General features: G+C 35.6%; 2 protein-coding genes across 3 annotated transcripts in view; both read left to right on the forward strand.

Moving 5' to 3' along the window:
- The first annotated feature begins 437 nt into the window (after positions 1-437).
- LOC102675276 lies at positions 438-1572 on the forward strand. Its single transcript, XM_006617267.2, has 2 exons — positions 438-574; positions 1085-1572. Exons 1-2 carry the CDS (start codon positions 570-572, stop codon positions 1479-1481), a joined length of 402 nt encoding a protein of 133 aa, XP_006617330.1. The 5' UTR covers positions 438-569; the 3' UTR covers positions 1482-1572.
- A 713-nt stretch (positions 1573-2285) lies between these two features.
- The window catches only part of LOC102675409 (protein patched), a 49727-nt gene continuing 37489 nt past the window's right edge, over positions 2286-14523 (forward strand). For both annotated transcript variants that reach the window (XM_006617268.2, XM_006617269.2), the window contains exon 1: positions 2286-2584. In XM_006617268.2, coding sequence (XP_006617331.1) covers positions 2366-2584 — 219 coding nt within the window. In that variant the 5' untranslated portion in view covers positions 2286-2365. The remainder of the gene's footprint in view (positions 2585-14523) is intronic.

The following is a 14523-nucleotide window of genomic DNA, read 5'->3' on the forward strand; positions in this document are numbered from 1 at the left end:
TCCGGTCCCGATTAATATTGCTGAGAGTAGCAGCGATTCCGATCTCTAGAGACCCGTAAAGAAGTCGTGTTTACGTTCGGTACACATCGGTGGCTCTCTTCCGCTCGTCTTCAACTCTCTACCGCACGTCGACCGCGTTCACTGCTCTTCATGAATCGTTCGAGTCTTCTCTACTAACACAGAATGCAACAAGCGTATACAAAACTTCTTAAGACCGTGTAGAAGCAATGACGAGGAGAGAACATCGAGAGAGAAATTGAGAGAAGAAAGAAAAGAAGATGCTGCGGCGATCTGTAAACGACGTTGTGTGCCTCGTGCGTGTCACGTAGTTCTTCTCGTGTGTGGGTAATGTTTTTGCTCGAGGGGAAATGGTACCGCGTGTGTGGTCCTGCGTCGTACTCCCTGCACCCCTTGTGATGGCACATCGCCGTATCCTAGCAACGTAGAACGCCACGCCGAATCGGCCAATCACGAATAAGTTCCGATCACTTCGGTTGAAATCGGCTTATTTCGGTTCCGACGTCATCGGTACCTGCAGTAACGTATCGTTCTACCGCGAAAATCAGGATATGCAGTAAGTTTCTTACAAAAAATTAATTTATTTGAAAATTTTAATGTTATTTATTTATGTTAGTGTAAACAAAAGATTTAATAGATACTAATATTTAGATTATTAAATAAAAGTAACGTATAATTTTGCGTAAAGATAGAAGTAAAAATATGATTTTAAAATTTTATATTAATCAAAAACATGCATAATGCATAAAATTATATTTCAAATATTAAATATAAATTCTTATTAGAGTTATTATTTAAAAATTTATAAATAATAATAATATATGTGCATGCAGTATGTATATACATATATATGATACTTATATATATACTTATAAAATATTATATTCTACATAAACAATTTATTATAAGAAAGAATTGTTTTTGCAATTTAAATTAATTATTATTTAGAAATTTGTTTAATTTTATAAATCGTTATTATGAGAAAATATAGAATTATAAATTTTCTCGATCAAACGAAATATATTTAAGCGTGCCCATAGAATTACGGTCCTGAATGTTTGTGCAGCACCGATCTCGGCGAGTGGCGCCGTTGGAGGGGGGCCGTCAACTATGGCCGGCGCAGAAGGCAGGCCACGAAAGAAATGTGGCACCGCATTTCGCTTAGTACGGACTTAGACTGCTCTAAGTGGCGGTCGTGTACGCCGGTGTCCGATCACGACAACGACGACGACAACGACGACGTCGTCGTTTCAGAACGCGTGACAGAGAGACTACCAGACTTTAACGAGAATTTCCAGCTGCCTCTGCTGGACTGTGGAACACTCTCGTTCTCTCACGTCGCCTACGCCTTCTTGCGTAAACCGGATGCTCGTCATTGCCGCGCTTATACGAATTCGGTAGTCGTGGCGAATTTCTTCGAACGCAATGTGAATATTCGAACAAGATCTAACTGTGTCAAGTGACAACGATCGTGACAGTGACACTGAAGTGTGCGTAGTTACATGCCACGCTATTATCGTGCGAATAGAAAGACAGTGAATTCAATCATCGTCGAGGCTGAAACTTATGTGTTATTTTGTTCCTGTGACATAAAAAAAGGCACATGTATACAAGAGCGTGGCTGTTTCCCGCGAAAACATCGTAAGGTCGACAACAATCTTCTCTCGATTGTCGCGTGATATTTCAAAACAAGCAAACTCGCGTGTGCGCCCTCGTGCTTGTCGGCGATACTGTGAATCCCGCGAGAGGGAGATACAGAAGAGAGAGGGAGTACGAAAGATCCCGCATTCAAGTAGAAAAAGCAAAAGAGAGGGATAGAGAAAGAGACAGAACGAAGAGACGAATCGGTGAAGAAGGAGCAGTCACGTATTTACTCTTCTACGGTGGTACGAAGCTAACCTAAAAACCGATACTCGGTCCGTTTTGTGCGTATACCATCGATGGGCACAATACAGCCGCGCATGCGCAGAAGAAATTGTGTGTACCTCGTGCGCGAATTTCGATTACTGTGCTCATCGCATGTATACACTATCGACAAATTGCGCGGTAAACAAGATTTACCAATTGAACGTGTGCTGTGACAAGTGTTTCTAGAAAGATTCGTGTAAAAATTACGTGTAATCACGATAACAAGTGTACAGAGTGATATCGATATTTTTTTTTTTTCGTTTCTTTCGTGTTCGTGCCTTATTCGTGCTTTTTGAAGTCCGTATCGCGTCCGGTAACGTTACGAGTAAAGAGGGGAAGAAAAAAACCGAGAGAAGTCAAAAAGAAACGTCACATTGGAGGGGAGTAATATAAAAATAATCATACTGCGAATTGTGCCAGGGCGAATGTATGACGGATCATGGTTTCTGCGTCCGGCCCCACAGGGATCCTAGCGGGACGCCCTTCCGGTTCTCAGTGCTTTCAAGGTTCGCAATCATCACAGAATGGAAGTGTTACGAAAAATCATAACGAGAAGAATATTAAAAACGTCGATAACGCGAAGCAACGACACGAATCGGACCTTTATATTAGGCCAAGTTGGACTGATGCAGCGATAGCGTTGGATCAACTCGAAAAGGTAAGTTTCTTTTATTTCCAATTTTTTTATAGCTATCATTATATCATATTTAAAGCGATATTAAGAGAATAGGAAGAAATAAAGAAATAACTTATTCGAATTATTTATTGTAAATATAAAAATAAAAAGAATATTTAAAAAATATTTGAAAACAAAAATAATACTATCTTGCTTTTATTTCTTCATAATATTCTATAAATTATAAAAGAATATAATAATATTCATAGTATAAAATTTCAATAGTAAAAAAAAGAATAGAATACAAATAGCATAAAAGTTTTTTTTTGAAACAATCTTCCAAATTCCACACACATTTCTTTATTTTGTTTGCCTAGTCTCTGAAATGCTTTTCAACCATTCTATTATATATTTCTTTATATCTTTTAAGTCGTTAAAATAGAAACGATGAATATAGATATCTATAAGTAACTATATTCAGTTCTTTTTGTCAAAAATTATTTCTAGTTACCAACAACATACTATAAAAAAAAATTCTATATTTTCCTTTCATATTTCTTATATTTTAAAAAACCATATTTTTTATTCATAATAAACTACTCGATTCAAGAATTCAAAAAACAATAATACTAGAATGCCCTAAACATCATGTCGTAACATCATTATAATTTAGTAAACGATTTATTGATAACATATAAATTTGATCTACATACGTATTAGATTACTAGAATAATTCGCGAATCGACTTTAAAAAAAAAGAAACAAGGAAAGAGTAGTAAGTCTCGCGTATAGGTCCGACATTTCTTAGATTGAGGACGCATGAATCGTGTGTATTATCGCATCTGATCAATGAGATACTTTGAAGATCTCCTTTGAAGATCTAAAACCGAGAAAAGTGTCGAAAACGTGCTTTATCGTTGCATTCTCCCTCGCGTCTATCATTTCACTTCACTTCACGCGGCTACTTCACTCCGCGTTTATCTCAAGAGCTAGCATAATCGCGTTGTTCGTTTCCGCATAAAGATATCGGAGACGAGGAAGGGACAGAGAGCATTGTAGCCGTCGATGTTATCGTCAGATTGAACGAGAGGTCCAGAAGAGTTTATCTGGAACAATGCTTCATAGCGACACGAAGTTTCGTTCGTAAAGGAGTATACCTTTTCCACGAATGGATATGCTCTCTCGAGCACCTAGCTGTAAACTTTCACACACGCGGGTGGTCCGTAGACATGTTTTCGAAGACCTAGGTGGGGGATGACGAAAGAAAGACAGAAAAAACGAACTTGTGGAAGTGTAGATCGACGAAGGATCGATTTCCTACCGAATGGATACGCATCAACCCCTCTTGTTTTCTTCTCCTCCTCTGGCTCCCTTAAAAAAAAAAAAAAAAAATCCTCGTCAAACGACGAAGACGATCTCCCGAGCGGTCTTGCGACACCGAGATCGTCCCTTGAGATCTTTCCATCTCGAATGCCAGCCAGAAATGTGCATGGCACGTGAACCAGGTCCTATCACCTTTCGAAACAGACCTCGAACATATAAAGCCCTACGAGCTTTTGATGCTAGACTTTTTCTTGACAGTTTTCCAAGAACATACCTCCCTGAAAGCTGCTCGAACACCTTTTGTCGTTTTCTCCACCTTTTCTAGTTTCATTTCCCATTCTGGAAATCTTTTGTTTCATCTGGCTTAGAGGAAAATGTATGGGGGGACGAGAAGTTATGTAGAAATGCTACTTGATGGAAATTAACGTGGATAGTAGATTGGATAATTTATTTAGAAGAGATAGATCGTTAATTATTCATTTATCAATGAATGTAGAACGATTTTCTAATTGATTATTTTTACAAAAAAGGAGTATATATTATTTTTTTAGTTTTTGATTAATCCTGATAGGATAGATTATAGATTTTCATTATTATCATAGAATAGTTATTTCGTGATTCAGAAATATTGATATTAAATTTTTTTATAAAATTGTTTTTTATAGGTTAAATTTCTTCGAAGAATATAATTTACAAACAAAATTATAAATACACATACGTGATAACATATTTGACGCTTAATTCGACGAAAATACGAATTATATTTATATTTATATAGCATTCATTCCGAGTAGTATCGTTTACAATATCGAAAATTAAACTCTCCAAATGAAATACAATGTTAATGTAATCTGAAATGAAATAAGTATTTAGAAGATAAGCCTTTCGTTTCGTAAGCAACTATTACGTTGGATTCTCTTATCGTTAGTATATCAAACATGTATAAATACATTCAATATTGTAACATTGTCTGTTTTGTAAACTGTCTTCTTTCGTTACATTTTCATTCTGTACATCAGTCTTCTATTTTTTTTTGTTTATATATATTTTTTACGATTATCTCAATATAATACAATTAGAATTTTGATTTAAGAGGTCCAACAGTTTATTTTTATTAATAGAAATGAATATTATTGCGATGATTAAATTTAATACTCATTTTTTCTTATTTTATGATAATTATTTATTTTTCAAAGAGAAAATTTTCTAAATATAATTTAAATTATTCAAGATAATTTTTCATATAATTACGCATCGGCATTTCGAAGAAGTGGAATATAATGTCCGCATGTATGAATCACGATTTTTTATTTCATTGAAGAAACGAGTTCTATCAAATCACCGTATACGCGACGAGATTATCTGGAACTATCGTAAAATAAGAAAACACCTTTTCTATGTATTTTCATGTTTCTTCCAAGGATTCCAATTAAAAATTTCTTCAGCCTCTGGAAACAAGTTTTCTCAATAGCTCCCACATATTCACCATAACTTAAAAATAAACCAATTTCACGGTAGGTGTTTTGCTCTATCGTTCAGCGTTTTCTTAATTTCTCTTTTCGATGTATCGAAAGCTGTTGCTTTCTTCCATTTTAACGTTCAATTAGTAGAATGAAATAAAACGTTTGTTTGAAAAAATTATTATAGGAGAAAGTGTAATAATTTTGTATATATTATTTTAGTATTAATTTGTAATATTTTATTGTGAATAGCTTATTTGTTTTCTTTATATACGTAGCATTACAATTTAATATATTTTTTTTCTTTAAAAAATATAAAAATTCAATAATTGTATTATAAAAATAAATGTTCTAATCATAACTCGAATAATTATATGAATATCATAATTTGATATATCATTCCTGTTTTTATTTTACATTTCGTGAATAAAAAATTTTCTTACTCGATATATTTAGCGATTTATCATTAAAAATACAAGTAACGAAACTTGAATAATCGTAAGAATGTCATAATTTTTTTATTTATATATATTTTTTTCATTTATATTTATATATTTTATGTAACATTTTTACACGTAATTATACAATTATTTAAGAATTTTCACGCATCCGTGTTAATCTACCGTGAAAAGGAATGTCAGTAAATTTTCTTAAGTGCTTATAAGACATTGCAATTTAGTTTTATTTTTTCTTTTTTTCGTTTTCGTTTCAATTCTCAATGCAGCTATATGAATATATATTGCTACACGTAGTATAGAATTATATCCTTGTTAATGATATCTTTGAATGCTTGTAGGGTTGTTATAAATTTCACGTTTTATTTCAAAATTTCATTCATTTCGTTTAGAATCATCGTCTAGAATCATAATAATTGTATAATAATGGTATTTTCAGATGGTATATTATTAATACCAGCATAATATTTATCAAATACTTTTACAATTATCATGTAGTGTTTGCAAAACGAGCAATCAATTTATCACTGGTATTTCATCGTACTTATTTCATAATAGTTATTTAACAGTATTTATATGATATTCAGTGAATTGCATTCGTACATTATACAATATTTATTCGATAAAGAAAAATAATATAACAATAGAACAAACGAGAACGAGTGAATCAGTATAAGGCTCATTCAAGAAATATGCTTAATGCATAAACTCTGATTCATTCAAACAACCCGTGCATATGTGACGTGAAAACTGCTCGTGTGACCACCCAGAGAGATCAGCTTGAGCAAAACGCTCTTGAAAACTGACACTCGGTTCTCTTGTTATTATAGGTATACGTATCTCGGATCGTTCTTCATTGAGTTAAGTGCCATTGAAAGTAATGTATACGTTTTATCACAATCATTGTAAATTTTTTCTCGAGAATCGTACATCTATATACTACCAGCACGATTATTGGCTGGTGTCCATTAAAACTAATCATTAAAACGAATCTCAATAATGATATTTCAAAAGAAATCATAAAGTAATTTTAAAACTAGAAATTTATTAAATATATGTATATTTCATAGAATTATTAACATAGAAATTAGAATCTATGGCCATTTTATAGTTTAAAAAGATTTTGTTGTTTTAAAAAAAATATATCTTATATAATACTATTATTCGATCCGTCATATTAAAATAGTCATTATATTAAATTTCATTAATTAAGATTACAAAATCTCTACTGCACAGCATCGCTTCAAAACCGAAATAACCGTGATTCAAAAACTTTCCTTTTGCCAAAGCGAAGGGAGAAAAAAAAAAAAAAAAAAAAAATATCGACACAATTCTCGAAACCACGATCGTCGCGAAAGAGAAGATAGATATATCACCGCGCCGTATACGCATTGCGCGGGCGGACAAACTCTGTGGCACGCCTGCCACCCAGGGTGAGAGCGGCGCGAATAAAGAGCCGAACGCGCCGCTGTTTTATCGTTTACGCGGTTGCACAATCGCGCTTGTGTCAGCGAGTATGGTATCGGCGGGGCGGTGACAGTGGCGGCCGGCGTTATCGGGACAGGAGAGAAAAAAGAGGCGCATTCTTCGGGGTCGACGCTCCACTTTTCTCGTCGGCCTGAAAAGGGAGAGCCGCCTCTCCGTGCACTGCGCCCCGCGTTCATGCCGGATGAGTCAGTCAGTCACGGCCACTGCCCTTACGATTCTCAGCGTGCATACTCGCACGCATGCACACACATCCCGCGAACGGAATGGCGGGACACCCTTGGATCGTGTAACACATTGCGGGTGCTTTTATTTCGTCGAAACCGATCGACCGATTCCTTCCCAAGATTTCGTGCTTTCAATTTTATTCTAGGGTTTTATTTCTTGATATAGCTTGAAAGGGAAGGAGAAGTTGTGGAGTATAGGTTTCTTTGGGATTTTGGAATGTGTTTGTTACACATATATGTATATTAACTTTTAGCGGTAAATTGAAAATTCTTCGAAAAGTGGGCTCGATCACTTTTTGGACAGCTCATATAAAATTTAATCAATATTTCGTACGAAAAGTAGAAAATATAGAAATAATATTCATTATAATTAATAATATCCATTTAATCGATATTCAAGACATTAATTGTCAACGATCGATTCGACATAACCTCAAAATTGCTCGGTAAATGCAAATCATCGTAACGCTTCTTCAATCTCGTATTTCAATTATAAACAGGTTGTTTCGATTCCTTTATCTCGTAATCCTATTTTCTTGTTCTCATAATGGTACGATTTTGAGAGAAATGGGTTTGATCTTGCGATAGGGGCGGAAGCGGGGTGCACAAATACGCATCGATTACTATGCGCGATCGCATCGTAAGTACACCTGTGCGCAAGCGCGCACGTGTGCATGCATCATCGCGGGACTCCACTTACTCCAATTTGTTTACCGTCCTCGAGGATGATTCAGTTACAGGCAACGACCTCGACCTCCTGCACCACCTCCTATACACAATCGTTCGCTTATGCACGGCCACGTGATCATATTTCCTATAAGCAGCGACCGAGCGGCACGGCGTTTCTGCATGCGACCTGTTTGCTTATTATAAAATACGTTCTTGATTCTCCAATAAGGAAGAATTAAACTGTTCGTTATGTAATTGATGATGTAATGATTCGAAGGAAATCGATAACATGTTCGTCAAAACTTTGGTGAAAACGTTTTTTAATTATTTATATACTGGAGTTGTTTTTAAAATTGATATTATTAAAATGAAATAGTATATCACATGATCTTTTTATGATATTAATTGTATAAATTAATATAATTTTTTTTAGATTAATCTTACAAGTTTTATTTTCCATAGTAAATTCAATTATCATATTAATTCACTAATAGTGAAAAAATTAATTCTATTCTAGTTTTTTTATTATCTAGTAAATAACTATATCTAAACAGGAGGAAATTAGATATTTTTAGCGCAAGATTAAAATCAAGACAGTAGAAATAATAGTCTCTTGCATCTATTTACAGATATTTCGCCACAAGCGAGTTTTCTTCGTTTTTCGAAGTCAGGTCAAAATCTGTCGGGAAAACGAGAATGAGACTTGAAAGATACGAACAAGAGAGAGAGCGTCGCACTATTTTATAATCGCGTCTTAATTTGTGGCAGCTGAAATCCCCCTTTCCGAGGCGCACAATGCTGTACATTCACGCGCATTGCGTCGGCCCCGTTCGTTCTTGTGAGATTAAAGGGCGCCGACACTACGTGTGAGGCTTTTACACTAATAATACCTACGAAAGAGGCCCTCGTAACCGCGCGGAGGAGATGCAGGCCGAAAGAGCACCTTTTTCCATGGCGACGGCGGCTTAGAAACTTGTCGCGAGCTGATTCCGTGATCGGTCACCTCACCTCTTTTTCTCTCGATTCCTGGAAATTACTTCTTGACGATGTCCCATATGCAAATTCGAGAAAGGCGAATTTTGTCGGATTCTCGTTTCAGGCGTGTGCCTTTTAACATTTATGAAAGTTAATATTCATCAACGAGAGGGGGGTTGCATCCGAACTCTCTTTCGAGAAATCGATTTTAAGGATTATATCGTAGTGTAGAGGAATATTGTTATTTTCGGATGCTATTGGATGCTTATATGGGGATTGGAATGGATTAAGAGGTAAAGAGAGAGAGAGAGAATTGTGAAGTTTGAAGAAATATGGAAATTTAGTAGAAAGGAAAGATGATGCATGATGTAAAGAAATGGATCTATTTAAATTTATTCATTTTAAAATTTATTACTTCAAAATTTGAACGAAAAGATTTATTCTATTAAAGTAATTATTGCATATCAAGTTATTGATTTTATGTTAAAGTAAACTTAATTTAAAATTAAATTGACATTAAATGCAAACCAATTTAAAAATAATATAAAAATAAATAAATAAATATCTTGTACATAAATAGGAAATATTTACTTACAGAATTATAATAATTTCAACACTGAGAAACATTGCCATTTTGCACTAATTCTCTCAGAATCGGACAAACATTTCTCTGTCGAAAGCACAGACAGACTTTCATTGTACGTCTTTCTATACGCGTATATAGACGTTCTTCGCCTTTCATCCGTCCAGCTTCAGGATCGTTCGTTGATCGTGTACAAGGGATAAAAAGGAGAGGATTTTCGCGTGGAAAATCTGGAGAGACGCCAAGAGGCGCAGGAGATGAAGGAGATCTCGGCCTCTATTCCGTTTCTAATGGCGCAAATCCGCCATAAAGGTCGACAGAACAAGTCAAAGCGAAATGGATGGAATTGGAGGAACAGTCGGCCTGTTCCTTTCATCCTTGGTGAAGGATACACGCCCCTTGCTTGCTCGAAACCTTCTTCAGCCCGCTGGCTCCTTTGCGTAGGGTCAGTACCCATCGCTCAAATGTTGCAACGTGTAGATTTTGTTCGAGCAGGGGCTAACAATTATGAAATTAGTAACGAGCCAGCCTATTTTCTCTTTTCTCTTTTTCGGCTTTGAAGTTCTATATTCTTGTTTAGTTAGAAAAAGAGTAGGAGGTAATTTAGTAGGTGGTGGTAGTAGTTAAGTGTGGTAAGTTAATTGCTAGCTCTGAAATAATTACTAGATATATTTTGCTAAATATGTGTAGTATCAAAGGTTAAGCCTAATTTCTTTTTATATTGTTTAATGGCTAATATTTTGATGTGATTTATTCCAAAAAATGTATAATGATTTATTTCAATGATAATTGTTTTAATATGATATTTATAGTGGTTTTGATAAAATTGGTGAAATAAGTTAATTTCAAGTATAGAATAGTTGAAATAATCATAATAAATTGGAAATATTTAAGCAATATCAGAAATATGAGACAAATTATAAAATTTCAAAGTAAAATGATAAAATGTTTTATATATGTCACTATTATTTTAATGATGATAAGATGATAAAATTAAATTATTCTGTGAGATTTGTTTAATTAAAGAATCTAAATTTATACAATATTCTATTAGGATATGTATGTCAAGTAAATCAAATTATTAATTACATTTGCAAAGACAGTTACAACTCCTCCCTTATTATGGCATATTAACCTGACTGAAACGATGCTATAATTGCAATTACATTTACGAGTAAGTCATCTTTTATGACCGCATATTAATCAGACTGAAATAAACACAATCTAGCAATTACATTTATGAATTGAAATGAACTCAATTACTATTAACCCTTTCGTTCTTAAGTCCGCATGTTGAAAAATATAGACAGTTAAAACTGACGACGTATGAGCAATGAAGAACCTCTCTAGACCTTAAGAGACTGGTTTCAAGAGTCTTTATACGTTCTTTATCTGTAATATGCATAATATTTAAGCTTTTAAAATCTGAATAATGTTACTTGTCTTCCTTTTTTTTTTAAATATTCAGAAACTATTTAAATAACAAATATTCCAAGTGGATAGATTCATATCACTTTGAAAAATTGTATAAAATATTAGAAAATAATGGTTAAAATTTTTTTTAACAACAAGATGACAAAAATAAAAAATGCAACATATAAAAGCATTTTAAAGCATCTAAATTTAATCTAATTCAGCGTTTTCCCCCAATCTCTTATCCGTTGCAGAAATAATTAATTTTCTAAACAAAAATAGTGTGAATATCATTCAGGAATATCATCCCTAGATTAATAATAATGACTGCTAAAAAGTTGAATCACGTGTTAGGAGACATCCTAACATCATTTAATATCGATTCCATGATAATTCAATTGGGAATTGATTCAATATTTCATATTGCAACGTAATCACAAGGGGATGCTGATTAACGTATCGAATAGGAGGAGCACAGACTTGAATCGTCTCTTACCTGGCGATATATGGTCGTTTAAGGAAGCTCGTTACCGGAATCTAACCGAGGATTTTCCTTTCGAATAGGCACTCGCCGGTTGGAATTCCTCGGCCGATTAGAGCGCCAGTTGGATCGAGTTTCTTGTGGACACTTTCGAGTCCTACCTACCGCAAGAACCTATTCGTTTATCTGGCAACTCGCATGTCGTATTCGTGAGCGAGGACGCGGATAAGCTCACACGCGTGCATTACCTGGTGCAACGTTCGAAACTTTTCTTCTCCTCCATTTTTATCTTGGCAAGGAAATAATTCTGAATACGAATCTTGACGTGGATTTCTTGACGCAACGCTTGGACGAGAGATGACAGTGATACAGAAGAGATACATCTTTGAAGAAGGGTTGATTAGTCGAGAGAGAAAAACGAGAACAGAAAAAGTTCGTGTAAAAATCGTCATCGTTTTGAGGATTATTTATCGAGGTTATAAGAATATTTAAGTTCGCTCAAGTTGGATGAAGCGAGGCGGAAATAAAATGCAATGGCGGAGCAAGGGAGATGGAACGATCTCTATTTCTGTTTCACTCATATGGGAATTCCTTGCCAAGTGGAACATGTGTATTTATACAAGTTCACTGCTGGTGTGGAGATTTGAGAAACTGGTCTATTTTATAGGTATTTTCAGAAGTTGGAGGATGTTGATTGAGAAGAAAAACTATCAAACTACGTATTAAAATATAAAATTCACATTGTTCTAACATTCATTTTGGCCACGATCAATATCTCATTTCTGAATGATAATTTTAATTATCAAAAGCACATTATAAGTTGTATCGAATCCGTAACAGAGAGAGAGAGAAAGAGAGAGATCGAAAGAAAGAAGGGAAGAAGGAGAGATGAAGCAAAGGAGAAAAAGAAAGCGCAGACGCCACGAGTCGCTCTCGAGACGTCTATATAGGCCTCGTATACCTCGTGGTGCAGGAGGGAAGGAGAGCAAAGCGGTGGAATTCCCCCTTTTTCCCGTAAGTGGTCCCCGCGGGCCTTATGGGGTTTCTCGTGGTGGGCAATATCTACATATTACAACCTCGTGGCGCGGGGACCACCGTCGTTGACATAAGATCCTGTTATGCTGTCTGCTATCTCCTCGCGAACCTTGTGTCGCGCTGTAAGAAAAACATTAAAAGTACGAATAACATAAATTCGTTAAACGTTTAACCAACATCCTCTCCTGCCTCGTCGAATTTCCTTCTCCGTCCAAAAGGTTTTCGTGTTACTCCCGCTCGCAATAAAGATCCTGTCAGGTGGTTCTGTTTCTCGAACTCGACGACAGTGATGCGACTGTTCTTGTTGCTTGTTGCCCGATCGTAATCGCTGTTTAATTCTTTGACAAGGATGGACGTAAAATAAGAATTCAATTGTGAGGCTGTTGGATGATTCTCGCTTTTTGCGTGTGTATACGTGTCGTGGAAGAAATCGAGGGAAGAAACGCAATAATAAGTTGGATAGCCAAGAGAGATTTTGAATGAAAATTTTTATACACTGGTAATTGAGGAGTTTTTGGGAAGAAGAATATTTTTTTTTGACAAATCTATCTCTTTTTATTATAGATAAATTTTAAGATAAATTTGAGCATACGCAATTTTTTCCAAATATACTTACTTATATTCTTTCAATTGTGCTTTGTATGCAAATAAAGACGGATATTGTGTTAAACAGATAAGTATCACGTTTCAAAAAAAGCCACGTGTAAAGACAAGAAGACAATTATTCATATTTACACTTTACATTAATCATTAACCATGTAAGAGATGAAAGCATTCATATATCAAAGTTAAGATTAATATCATAATTACTTGCAAGATTGAATCATCAATGAAGTCCTCTCACGATTTTCCTAATATGGCAGCTACAAGAGAAACGCTACACTCTTTTATACCATAAAAGTATGTTTGAAAAACATAATTGATTCAACTCAGGATTATATAATAATCAAGAATTAAAACATCACTTAAATCAAGGAATTGTCCATTCATTACAAAAAAATATATCCTCAAACGATTTTGAATATTATGAAATCGATATTGCAAAAAAGAAACAACATCATTGATATAATTACACACACATATTCAATGATTTCGACCAGTGTCCAATCTCTCGGCTACATCTTACTTCGACTCCTCGAATTCTTTAATCGTTCTCCGATAAAAAAGGGGAAGGCCGATCGAAAAAAGCTAACTTGGACTCACCGAGAGAGGAAACGTAAACATGCGTGGTCATCGGTCGGGGCGCATGTTCCTCGAAGGCCTGCAAAGCCGTGGTTTCCCGGGGACCATGTGGCCGACGAGGATTGTCCGCACGTCTAGAGTTACCCGAGTCTGGCGGGCCGCGAGGCCGCGGTACCGGGGTTAATTGGCTGGAAAACCTTGCTATCCGATACTCGACGCCCGGCTACTGCCCCGAGATACGTAAGCGTGTGTAATCTGTATTTTCATCTGCACGTCTATCGTGCGCTGCCTTCGTTCGCCTTTCCTCTTTTTCTGTCTTTCCATTCCTCTCTTACGATGCTCTCTAACTGTACACGAAGTGAACCGAATGAAGGAGAAAGAGGAAGGGAAGAGAGAAAGGGAGAGAGAGAGAGAGAGAGAAAAAGAGAAAAGCGTTCGTTCCTTTTCTCCTGCGAGCTCGATTCCCTTCTGATCCGTGTGCCTCTCTTCTCGGCCTTCCTTCTCCGTCTTTCTTTCCCTGTCGGCCAGGAAAGATAGGTATTGTTGCGGGTGGTCTGTGGTGCACATTGTCAGACCGGCCACCAGGTAGTGTGCAACGTTGCCGTTCGCAATGTTGCGAACGTTGCTCTCCCTTCCATCTTTATTTCTTTCTTCGTTTTTTCCAATTTTTTTTTTTTTTTTTTTTTTTTTTTT

This window comes from Apis dorsata, unplaced genomic scaffold, assembly GCF_000469605.1.
Source record: "Apis dorsata unplaced genomic scaffold, Apis dorsata 1.3 scaffold_295, whole genome shotgun sequence".
NCBI classification, from domain to species: domain Eukaryota; kingdom Metazoa; phylum Arthropoda; class Insecta; order Hymenoptera; family Apidae; genus Apis; species Apis dorsata.